This window comes from Meleagris gallopavo, chromosome 15, assembly GCF_905368555.1.
Source record: "Meleagris gallopavo chromosome 15, MGAL_WU_HG_1.1, whole genome shotgun sequence".
Lineage (NCBI taxonomy): Eukaryota > Metazoa > Chordata > Aves > Galliformes > Phasianidae > Meleagris > Meleagris gallopavo.
Window position 1 is genome coordinate 16,996,180 of NC_139418.1, and position 12,667 is coordinate 17,008,846.

General features: G+C 53.0%; 1 protein-coding gene across 2 annotated transcripts in view; it reads right to left on the bottom strand.

Moving 5' to 3' along the window:
* The window catches only part of NR3C1 (nuclear receptor subfamily 3 group C member 1), a 55,321-nt gene extending 43,229 nt beyond the window's left edge, over window positions 1-12,092 (bottom strand). The window contains exons 1-3 of one of the 2 annotated variants that reach the window (XM_085236858.1): window positions 11,830-12,046; window positions 11,361-11,575; window positions 9,048-10,230 (exon numbers count right to left, since the gene is read on the bottom strand). In XM_085236858.1, the coding sequence (XP_085092984.1) occupies window positions 9,048-10,216 (1,169 nt within the window). In that variant the 5' untranslated portion in view covers window positions 10,217-10,230; window positions 11,361-11,575; window positions 11,830-12,046. Of the gene's footprint in view, window positions 1-9,047; window positions 10,231-11,360; window positions 11,576-11,829 lie in introns of both variants that reach the window. The other variant, XM_085236857.1, reaches the window with a different exon arrangement.
* Between the last annotated feature and the right edge of the window lie 575 nt (window positions 12,093-12,667).

Below are 12,667 nucleotides of genomic sequence, written 5' to 3' on the forward strand. Positions count from 1 at the left end.
TTTCCTTTTTAATACATCAAAAAATAAAAGTAATAATAATAAAAAAAAAACAAACATGTCTCAGAAAGCCACTTCCAACAAACCTGACAAAAGCAGAGTCTGAAGTCCGTTACATTACAGAGGTGAAGGATCCTTTTCTTCCAGCAGTTACAGAGAGTTTTGGCACCGACTGCAGTACAGATGCAGACAGTGGATAAGGGCTGGGGAGCCATGGAGATGCCATTAGCTCAGAGCAACTCCTGCTGCTGCTGACCACAGCTCCAGCTCCGAGAGCCGCAACGGGAGCACGAACGGACATGAACAGAAAATACAGAAACTCGATTGTTTTGCTGCACTTAAAGATGGGAGGCAGCAGGAAAGGAGGCACCGGGCAGTGCCATGAGCACAGCCCAGGAAGGTGAGGAGAAGGCAACTCCGTGGCGAAGAAATCTGAAGAGGAGTACACGGATTTAAAGCTAGCGCAGGTGATGTTCTGCAGCCACAAGTTCAGTTTCTCAGTTATAACCACAATAACTCCTTCTGCGATCACCCAGTATTTTCACCTCTGTTTCCGCAGGAAGCTTGAAATGCAGTGGATATCACACTTCTAGAAGAAGGATCTGAGATGGACAGAAAATATCAGCTGAAGGGGGAAACCAATGCCATGGACACACGTGATCATCTGTTTTTCCACTGTGGGAAGCAACACCGTGGAGCTTGGGAACTCTCCAGCAGGCGAGCACCAAAGTCCTGAGCCTTCCTGACAAGGTCTTGTGCTTTGCACTTACCAGTAAGACAGCATAACTCAGAGGGGTGGGTCGGGTGATCCCTAACTCCTCTCCCATCGTATCATTTATACACATCCTGCCTTGGAGATTTTGGTTCTTTCCCTTCAGATTTACCTCTCCCTTCCCCGGCACAAACACACCCAACAGCTGCTGATTTCTTCATGATTCCAGACAGAAAGAGACCAAACCACAAAACCCCATCGACAGTATTCATAAATGAAGGGAAGTAAGCAATGTAATTCCATCAACTTGAAAAGGCCACACAGACCTCCCCCACAAAGCACAGCATGCAGACCCAGCAGCAGCACCCGGGTTATGAGATCCTTGCTGTTGCTCCCATTCACATGTCAGGACATAAGAGATGTCACCCAGCTCCCCGCTCCCTGTAAAGTTCCCCTCACTTTTTAAAAAAAAACAAAAACAAAAACAAAACAACACCAAGTTATAAGGAATTCTACCAATCAGAAAGAATTGGAATTGGTTATTTCACATACGGCTTGCTATTATTTCACTAAATATTTATTATCTTCCTGAAGTCCCATGTTCCTTCACTCATCTCCAGCATCTAAAAGCTTTTCTGGATACCAGTTTCAGGATCTTTAATTTTTAAAAGCATTTTTAATGCCTCAGTTAAGACTGCTTTCTTAAAATGGTTTATATTGCCTTTTATTCTCATCTGCTTCATGTTTTATGAGAACCAAAATGCAGAGACCTTTTCAAAAAAGTCAGCTCCAGGCCGGGATGATGCAATTCATACCTGACAGAAGATTAGGAGAAACTCACGGGCAAAGCAGACCGAAGCACCTGGCTGCAGCTGTGACCTGAGGAATGCTGCAGGAGGAAGGCGTGCAGCCAGGCAATGTGCAGCTGGAGTCAGGGCACCAAACTGTGCAGCGAACAATTAGAGATTTAAATTCACAGCAAATACACAGGTACATGCAGCATACACATTTCCAGCTCTAATTTGTTGAACAGATTGAGCCAATGGCTTTACTAGTATGCATTTTTTTTTTTCATAAAATTATTATGGAAAACAAAGAAAAGGGAAAAAATACATGGGTACACAGATATTTAATGCACCCACGGGGCAGACGTTGTTATAAAACACTCTGTTAACAATTTACACATTGAGAGGTACCAGAAAGCAGAATCTATGCCAGTGATGCCCCACACCCCATCCCTTTAGGGGTGCCCAGCAGTGCTGCAGACACAGCTCGCTTGGTGCCATGGGAGCTGAGCCCTGCAGCACGGCACTGTGTGGCAGGGAACGTGCCACGGCAAACAACAAGCGGGACTTCTTTCTACAGAGATGCACTACCATGAAGGAATTGGCACCCGCACCGCTAACACGCTCCACCAGCACCGCTCTGCCAGCAGCTCCTCTGCTACAGCGATTTGTACCGCAACAGTTCCAGCCCATGTTATCACAGCACTGCACATTAGCACACACTAACCGGGCTGTGTCAGGCGAGTTCTACAAGTAACAACAAAATAAATGGCATCAGCTGTTCTTTTCCATCACAGACATCAAACCCACAACCAAGAGGAGCTGCACAGAAGAGCCCCTGAGGGGGCTGGTGGGACCGTGCAGAACAGCACAGCAGTCTAAGCCTGCCCTCCCAAAGGCGGTTTGCGATGGCACGGCCCGAGCAGCTAAGGGACCTGAAAGGTGGGCCTGCACTGCGCAGGGCTGCGGCCCAAGCACCAAGGATGGGCAGCGGCAGGCAGCCCCGGCACTGGGCCGGCCCTCAACACAACACAGCAGCTACCAGGAACGGCCGCACGCTGCACCACAGTTGGGCTGCAATCCTCAGCCCAGCAACAGCAAGAGGGAGGTGGTCGGCCTGCAGTGCCTCCAGCAAGGCTCCCTGCAAGCAGGAGCACATCTGCAGATGCCCAGAGGAAGGCATACGCACAAAAACATCTCTTCCCCCCCGCAACCCCACCAAAGTTTCCTACAGGACAAAAGCGAAGCCCCCGGCATGGGCAGGAGGCGGCCACCAGAGCAAACCACAGGAATTTCCCGGTTCTCTTGCGATAAGTGAAGCAGCAGATCTCAGATCCTCTAGAGAAAAACAAGCGGGAACAAACAAACAAGGCAGGCCAGGAAGCCAGCCAGTCACCGCCTCTGTTTACTTGCTGGAATAAGCTACAGGTGGCAGTGACATGGCTTAGCTCCCACCTGGCAGCACCGGGGCTGCCCAGGTTTTACAGGCAGTATTTTATCAGGCAGACTCTTATGACCCCATTTATTTTCTTAACAGAAAACCAGAGTCCTGAGAAGCGCTAGCTTCAAGCTTGTTATGAAAATGAAAGCAACCAGAAATGTGAGATCTGAATACAGCAGAGCAGAGCCAATCGCGCCCTGCTGCGAAGAAGTTCCATATTAAACCCTGTGTGACCACGAGGCACAAACACGATCCCCATGCCCAGCTGGTTCCTGACACACACAGTAGTGGTGCACATCATCACCAATTGCACAAAGAATGCACTGCTGTAAAAATCCACAGCGGAACTCAGTTCCTTCACTGGATTACAGCAGAACTGAGCTCGGTTCAAGGAGGATACCATTACTTTGGAGCTGCTTTCCCAGACGCAGTTTTGCCTTTAAGATTTCCCGAGAACTGACAGCTTTGAGCAAAAAGCAGAACTCAAATATAATGTTGCATCTGCACAAAAAATGGCAGCAGCTTGTTGGACATTAATCTTTAAAGTGCCTCAGGATTATTACTTTCTAGGAGGAACTTAGCATGGAGTGAGGATCCATAGGTACAAGCGGAACTGTGAGTTTTAATTATAACAAATTGATACAGACTATATTAAGAACACAGTTGGCTGGTACAGAAACGTACTCTGCAAGATGTCAAGATGGATTTGCGGAACACCGCTTCCTCCAGAAACTCTCACAATCGGAGAGATTATTGATTTTAAGAACCATTAATACTAGACCCGACATGATATCCTGGAGAAGTAACACCATGTGCTGGCATCCAAACTCTCTCTCGTAAGAGCAGCAAAGAAACACGACCAGGCTGGCTGCACCTTCGCCCCGTGCCCAGCTGGTCCCAGCAGGTCGGTCAGGCAGCACATCACAGACCTGAACAGTGCTCCAGCCAGCGGGAGACCTCCAGCAGAGAGCTTCTCAGCAGTCAGCATCAGCTAAGGGCATGGGAAGCACGTCTAGAACATGACACCGTCCTTCTTCATGGCAAAGATGAGGTAAGAAGGAAAACCTCCAGAGGAGAGTGATTGCACTAACTCGTGCTCCCACCCCAACACGCTGCCCTTGGAAGCATTACTCACCTCTCCAGCTGCAGGAGCTGGGCTGGCAGGCTCTGCCTGCACCCCGTGCCCTCACCCCAGGCAGGGAGCTGCGCCCGCTGCTGCCCTGCAGGATGGGGCTCCCAGCTGCCCTCCTTTAGTTCCAGAGCCCAGTGCTCAGAACAACATTAACTCCTGGCCTGCGAGGCCTGGGTTACTTGAACAAATGCTGTATCCTAAATGGATTTCACACTATAGCGACCCAGTCAGAAAACCTGTCATGAGAACAACACGCAGCCTGTGTAAGTAATGATGCAATGCATTAACACTTCAGCAAACTGTAAGATTAAATTTGCGTGTATGGGGAGACAAAGACTATGAAACCAGAGAGCCTAAGCCAACAAACTCTCGGGATCTGCTGCACAAATACCGTAAAGTTCTCCTCCTAGCAACTACCTCGCTCCACATCTAACTGTTCTTAGAAACACAGAAACAAATACAAGCTGATTATTTTAATACATTTTGGAGTTCATTTCTGTATGCCAGAGACGACACACAAATGGATATTTTGATAACTTTGGGCTCACTGTAATTACAGCTCTGCAATTTCTTGGGTTGAAGGCAGGATTTCATTGATAAATCACTTATCTCAAAGATGACACTGGAATCCTTTGCACAACCCATAAATATCTCTAGCAACGAAAGTTCTACGAGTGAAGGATTGTGGGGAGGAAAGTTACCACTGGGAAACGTAAGCTCATTTGCTCAGCCTGGCCTGCTCTCACCAGCCATGGCAGCGGGTGGTGCCCTGCGGGGAGGAGTAATGAAGAACCTTGAAGAAACTGCTGCCAACCACATTTTGGGCAGATGAACCAGGGCTGGATCCTGCATGAGCTGCAAGAAGCGTTCTGAAAAGACCCAGAAGCCACAGATTACAAAAAAAAAAAAAAAAAAGAAAAAAAAAAAAAGCAGCTTCTTTTTATGACTAGCACACAATGGGCTAATGGAATTAAGAGATGATCTCTTCACTGAGATTTGCACTGCAGTGAGGAAAGCCCATACAGAAGTGTGGCTGGAAGGTTCGCACCCAACATCCCCGGGGATCCAAAGCAGTCACGTATGGCCTCCACCACCCTGCTGAGCTGCAGCAACAGCAGCACCTCTGTTACTGCCAGCACAAATGCACAGCGCTATATCCCTCCTGTTAGATTAAAAAAGTAAGTATGCAATAGCAACACGGATCAACTTTTCTCTTGGTAAGCTAGAACTCTGGCTTAGAATCAGGGTCATCACATCAGTTTATGTTGGATTTGATAAAACCCGCTCAGCTACCCACCAGTGGAATGGATCATTTCAATGGGAAAAACTAGACTTCATCTGAACTGGTCCACCATCTACCTCTGTACCTTAACTTTCACAGCACCCTTTTGTACACGCTGTGTGACATTCCTGATTCTTTCCTTTCTGTCAGAAATACAGATCAGCTCTTCCGTTGTGGGTCTCCAAACTCAAACACTGAGCGCAGGGTGACTCGAAGCAGACAAGTCACAACACAGACAAGTGAAGCCCAAAGCAACCCCTCCGCACAACAAGCCCGCTCTGTATGTCAAAAGCAAACGACCAAGCAGGAGTTGCTCACGGAGTGCCATGCGTGACGCGCTGCTGAGTCAGGCGGTGCAGCCCCACACTGTGCCAAGCCACAGCCCTGGCCAGGGGCCAGACTGGGACAGTGCAGTGCGGCCGGCGGACCCTGACCTGCACACCTCCAGCAGCCGCCCACCGCTTCTCCCTTCCTCATCGGACAACCTCCGAGCCCAACACAGCCCTGGCAATGCAGACCCGAGTGAAGGGCGGCTGTTCCTGGAGCAGCAGCACTTCCCCTTCAGGTTCTGCGCTGCCGCTGCTCGCAGCTCTTGCCCTTCCTCAAGCCTTCCTGATCCCTATCCCCACAAGCTGGAGCACTAGGAATGATTTTAGATGTAACACTAGAAGCCGTACCGCTGCCAAGGGGGCCCACTTTCTGTAAATTCTGGCTGTAGGCTGAGAAAAAAAAATAGAGAACTCTGCGCTGCTGCAGCGCTTCTCGCCGTCCTCCGCTCCCCTGATGAGCCACATCTCCAGGAAGTCAGGGCAGCAAGAGAGCCGAGTGGAAAACGCATTAAATCCACTGCTCCAGAGAGCAGCGAGCACACAGCACTGGAACATGGAATTCAACCAATTTCGCTTTGTGCAGTACACCACCAGTAGCGTCAGGTTGGAGACGGACAGCACCAAAAGCCCCAGTTCCTCAGCGCAGCGCCTGGCAAAGCCTCGCAGCACACCCTGCCCCATCCCCACACCCTGAGCACTTCTCCCAGAGCAGGCTGTCAGCACGCAGCGCCCGGATGGGGCCGTCCCACAGCTGGGACTCCCACTGCTCTGCACAGCCAGCTGTGCGCCCAGCCCCGAGCTGCCTCTGCGCTTCTGCTCACTGTAATCAATTCCTTACGTTTGCATTCTGTTTAAGCTGCATTAACTTCAGAATGCTTTCCACTGTTCAGAGGGAAACTGATTAGCTTTCTCAGCCCCGATTATCACATATCTCATTAGAGACGGCGTGCTGTCCTTAGGACGGCGTCCTTAGGAAAAGAAATTGAAAATTTCAGTCTAAGGCTGTATGTCTACGAGACATCGCGTGCACTCTGTTTGGACAATGCATGCACACCTGAGCACAATCCTGGCTGCTCCTCCCATGCTCTCAGCATGTTATTCATGCTTTGAATAATGAAAGACTACCACCAGCAGTAGCAAATATTTCCCACTGCAAAGTGCAGCTCAGCAATCCCAGCCTTCATCTCACAGAATGGGTGCCTCAAAGGAAGCAACAAATGGAGCCCCAGATGCCCACAGGAGCCTCCTGAGATGGTTCTGCCTTTGTTTCTGGAACAAACGGTAAGAATGCCACTTTTGTTAAATCTCCTGGGTGCTACATAAAGAAATCTACAAAACATTCACTGAAAGTGACCCAGCTCACTCCGAACATTTCTGGCAAAGTTGAGGAGGAACGAATTCCTATCCCACCCCCTGAGATTCATTGGCACCAGGCAATTACTTTAAAATAAGATGCTGTTACCCCTAATGTAAGGGGAAAAAAGAGTAGAAGCAAAGCAGGCAGTGCTGGGCTCAGAACTGGACTTGCAGTTTTAATATATTAAAAAAATAAATAAATAACTGCTTCCGTGAACACAGGAAATCAAACTTTTTTAAGCAAAACCAGGAGCAACCTCATTTTCCTTTTTTTAAACATATATTTTAAGTTCAGTTCCATTATCTGAAATACGGCAAAAGAAAACATTACGAGCTACAGCTGCCCCAGAGCACCACGCAGCATCAGCGCCCAGCACATCACCACCCCCAGAACTGCTCCGTAACAGCCAGGACAGCATCGAGCACTGCTGCTCCTTTCACTGCAGGATCAAACCTGCACTGTATGCATGAGGAGCTTGAGAGGGCTTTTCACCACAGTGTTACCAGAAATGAAGCACACAGAAATGGTGTTTATGAGACTGCCCAAAGCATTACAGATGGATGTGTACAGCACTCAGCTCCCCGAGTGCTCGGGTCCAGCCAGGCAGTGCTGTACAAGAAAAACAATGCACCAACTTCACAGGAAGCCTCAAAAGTGATGTTATTATTTATGTGGGATATGCTCTGAAATCAATCTCCCAAACCTAGAAATAGTTCTCGCTGGGATACAGATTTTGTTATGATCATCATATACATATATAGAAAATGAAATGAAAAAAAAAAAAACCACCCCCCCCGAAACCTATGAAACAAATGAAAAACAATGTGGAAGTTGGACTGCAAAACGTTCATACAGAGGATTTCTGCTCTGTCAAATAAATGATAAGGCACATTCAATATTCATCCATCGAAACAACATCCTCCCCAAAGCCCAGCTCCCTGATGCTGCAGCTTGCTCTAAACACGTCCTTAAAGCAGCACACACCTCCGCTACAAAAACCAAAAGCTACCGCTGAAGTTCAGGCTGCAGCAGCTTCCAGCTGCGTGCCGAAGGGATGCGGACCCTCCTCCACCCCACCGAGCCGTGGGAAAGCAGCGCTCAGCCCGCACAGCTCACCCTCGGGGACCGATCGCCAGCAGGGCGATAAAGCACAGCGCTCACACAGACCCGCACCGAACCCACAGTCGCCGCTTCTCCGCATTCAGACCCGCAGAGCCGTTTCCTAACGCCCGCCGACGCGCACCAAAGTCCTCCTCCCCAGGTGAGGCCACGCCGGGCTCTGTGCGACACGGCCAAGGAAAACACAGCCGGCGCTGCGGCCAGACGTGTCCTCCGAGCAGACGCAGCGCTGCGGGGAGCCAGGGAAAGGCCTCGCGCCGAGCAGCCGTGCTACGGGACCGCGGCAGAAAGCACGGCTCAGCGCACCTCCTCCCAGCAGCGCCGCTCCGGGTTAAGCCCAGGTGTGGGTAAATCTCTGCAAACATTCTTATCTCTCCAAACGCAGCTATTAAACGAACTGCTGACGTTTTCTACTCAGAATCCTCTTGTCCATGTAAGGCAAGCGCAACACCAAGCAAAGCTAGAACTCCGGTTCAGCTTAAATGCAATTCTCAAAATTTACCCAGCAACCAAGTTATTTTTGTGCCTAACGTTTCAGTAACACCAGGGGAAAACAACAAGAAAACTCATGCTGCAGTAATTGATCCTCTGACCCCTGAGAGCGAAGCAGCTTTTGGACACAAATGCTCCCCCCTCTCTGCTGCCCTGCGCGTGGTTCCTTCCGCCACAAACTCCATTTCACTCTGGGATACACTTTAAACTTTTTTTTTTTTTTAAACAGTCTGCTGCCCTGCTCCTTTCTTCCCCTTGGCAGCACAGCCCAGCACCCAGCTATGCCCAGCAGCCAACCAACAGAGCCACAACTGACCAGCAGCAAAAACCAAACCCGGCATGCACACAGTTACACAGAGTACGCCTGCAATATTTTAATAAAGAGAAATAAAACTGGTTACCTTGAATAGCCGTTAGAGAAAGCAGGTCTGCCAGAAAGGTTGAGCGTTCCCAAGGGAGCTAGAGCCTCGTCCCCTGATCCCTGGCACCTATTCCAATTTTCTGAACTGGCAGGAAGAGATGGAATGATATTAAAAATTGGTTTCTGATCCTGCTGCTGAGAGAGCGATGCAGTATTTAAATCATAGTGATACATCTGTCCCCCAGAGGTGCTGACACCATGGATAGAGATGGCAGAGACTTTAGTACCCAGCAGATTAGACCCAGAGAAGTTTGCCTGACAGTAAATTGGGCCCATGTTTTCTTGCTTTATGCCAGGAGTACAGAGTTCAATGTAGTCTTCCTTTTCCGTTTTCACTTGCGGCATTGGCATTTTGGAACTGGGTAAAAGGTCACCACGGTCATTAATTTTAGGTTTAGTGTCAGACAAAATGGGGGGCTTGCAGTCTTCCCCCAGGTTTCCCTCCAGAAGGAACGTGTCGTCAGCAGAGATGGGGGACAGCAAACCTCCATCATCGAGCAACGGGTCCAGCCGCCACGGACTCCCATTCGGCTCCTTGCCAGGCGATACCGATGGCAATTCTAAGTCCTGGAGGATATCCAGGGTGCTTTGGTCTTCAGAGAACAGCTTCAGGCTGCCGCCGTTGGAGCCGACTTGGCTTTGGACCGAAGCCCCCGGCTCCAGGGGGCCGCGGCCAGCCATGCCCGCAAAGTCCGGCTCCAGCGGCGCCTCGGATGACACTGCTCCCTTCGTGTCCTCTGCCAGGCTCGAGGACTTGTTCAAGCTTGCTATGCTTTCCTCCAGGAGCCTGAAGTCCGTTTCTCCAGAAGGGATGCCAGTTTGGCTCTGTTGTGAAAATCCAAGGTCGTTTCCCATCACTTTCGCATCTGTTTCACCCATATACAGTCCCATGGAGAGTGACACTGCCTTGGACAGGTCCGGCGGAGGCACATTGTTTACCAATCCTTTTGAGAAGTCAGCCAGAGCGGGTTGCTGAGCAGAGTCTGACTGAGAAGACACGGGGAGAGGAGCTGCAGATACAGGGGCTTGTGCGGAGGCTCCACCCCTGAAGGGCGGATGGAAGTCCATCACGATCCCTCCTTTGGTACTCATGAGCACATTTTTCCCGGTTTCTTGATCTGACGACTTAAGCAATTCTTTGGAATCCATGACTTTAACATCAGCTATAAAAAAAAAATCACAAGATACGAAAGTTAGCACATCAAGGGTACTTTAATAACAACGTAAGAAAAGGCAAAATCATCAGCCTGGTTTGGCGACTTTGAGGATGGAAGCAAAGCAAATCAAGCCACGAGCTGACATATACCACATTTTTCCCAAGCCCACTAATATATATATATTAATAGGCGAGTGATAAGAAGAATTTTTTATTTTTAAAGCTTTGCTAAAGCCGCACAGAGCGCTCCATGCGCCGGCACAGCTCAGAGGCAGAGCACAACGGCAGGCACTTTGGGAGCACTTCCCAGCTCTGCTTCAGCCACGCCAGCAAGCAGAGGAGCTGCGAACTGTGAAAGTGTCTCATTCACAGCCTCCGACAGCGACCTCCCCGGCACCGCTCGGTGCCAGCCAGCCCAACGCGGCCGCTGCCCGGGAGCCGCGCAGCCTCGATGCCCCGGAACGCTCTGCCTCAGTTCAGCCTAAAACAGAACGCGCGAATCCTAAAAATAAGTCACTGTCATTCTGTAAATAAGCCCCACATTTACACATAAAACTCAACTAAAACTAAAGTAGTATTTTTATTAGCTTCAAACACTTCAAAAGCTCGCGGCAATCCTCCAAACCCATCTAGCACCGACAGTAAATCTCAGTTTCATCTGTTTGTGTTTACCCTATTTACTTCCAGCACAGAGCGCAAATATTTGGAGAAAAACTGCAAATTCCTATCCGAACTTCCCACGCTGCCTCTCCTCCGCCCGAACCCCGCCGCCCTCAGCCACGGGCCCGCAGCACAGCGCAGCTCCCGGCCCCGCGTGCCAAAGCGAGGGCCGCAGCCAGCAGCGCGGCTCCGGGCGCGCGGCGTTAAGGTGGCCCGGCCGAGTGGAGCGAGCTCAGCTCGGGGCCGGGTTTGGGATCGTGTCGCATAACCTCAGGCGGCCGAAGGGAGAATCTCTCGCCCTCGTTTTCCAACTCGCGCGCGACGCTGACAGCAGCCCCGACACCCAAACACAGCTCCCGAAACTCGGGGATCGTGAAAACGCCGCGCGACGGCTCCGTGGGGAAACCGCAACGATAACTGAAATATCGAAGCGTGGATACAAGCACAGCCCGTTCGCTTCGGCTCCGCCGCGCTCACACGAGAGGAAGGCGCCCGATCCGCTCCATCTGACGACGTCCCCGGGCGGCGGCGGACACTCGGCGCGGCGGACGCGGCCGGAGCGACGCGCGCGGACCCACGGAGGGATCGAAGAGCAGCGAACAGCGTTACGTGCGGCGAAGTCCCGTTCGCGCGGCGCGGCTTCTCGAGCAATGTGTCGGGACCTGTTGAGCCGTCTCCTGGCACACCCACTTCTACAAAATAACACCGGCCCACGGCTGCGGGGCGCCGCGCTCCCCCTGCGCTTTGCTCCCCGCGACCACCCGTGCTGCGGGTAGCAGCGAAACCATGGGCCGCCCTCAGCCCCGTCCCGTGGGGCAGCTCGGCCGGCCTTCCCCCCCCCCCCCCCGGCGCTCGGGGCATTCCTGCGGGGCGTCCCCCCCGCCCCCTCCCGAGGAAGTTCCCGGCCCCGCGTTACCCCCCCCCGGACCTCCCTCGCGGCCCTTACCTCGTCCAGGGGGGGGCGCTGGGTCCTTCAGCCGCCCACCGCCATGGCGGCCGGGGGCAGCGGCCGGGGGCAGCGGGCTGAGCGGAGCGGGGCGGGCGGAGGAAGTCAGCAGCCGCCCCTCCTGGAGCGGAGAGCGCCCGCCGCCCCCCCCCTTCCTCCTCCCACCGGCCCGAGCTCCGGCCCGAATCCCCGCCCCTCCCTCCGCTGCCCGCGGCGCCCCCTCGCTAATTAGCGCTAATTGCCTCCGCAGACTTTGCCCCGCGCCGCCCGCCCCCTCCCGCCGCCCTCCCCTCAGCCGCGCCGCGCTCGGCGGTGCTGTGCCCCAGCCACAAAATGGAGGACGGCGGCGGCCGCCTCCCCGCCCCCTCCCTGCCGCCCGCCTCCCCGACGTGGAGAGGGAGTGGAGCCGGCGGCACTTATAGGGGCGGCTGCAGCGCCCGCTCCGCTCCGGCCCCGCACGGCTCCGCTCGGCTCCGTTCCGCGGGGCAGCGCCCGCCGGGCTCAAGCGAGGGGGAACGGTGCGACCTGTTGGCTGCGGCGGGCAACTGCAGCCTGCGCCCGGGCTCCGAGGGGCCCTCCGCCGCCGCCCGGGCTCGGCCCGCTGCCGCGAGGCCGCCCCGCCCCGCTCCCGTCCCGTCCCGTCCCGTCCCGCTCCCCAGGCGGGGGCAGCGCCGCGCGGGGGGGCCGGGCTGAGCGCCGCGCTCCGGGCGCTGCCCCTCCGTGAACGTCCGTCCCAGCGGGCGGCGGGTGACGGAACGCGGGGCGTGCGGGGGGGCGGCCAGAAGTCAGCGGGAAGGCACTCGCGGGTTTACGTGTCGTTCCTCGGGGGCCGCTGGAG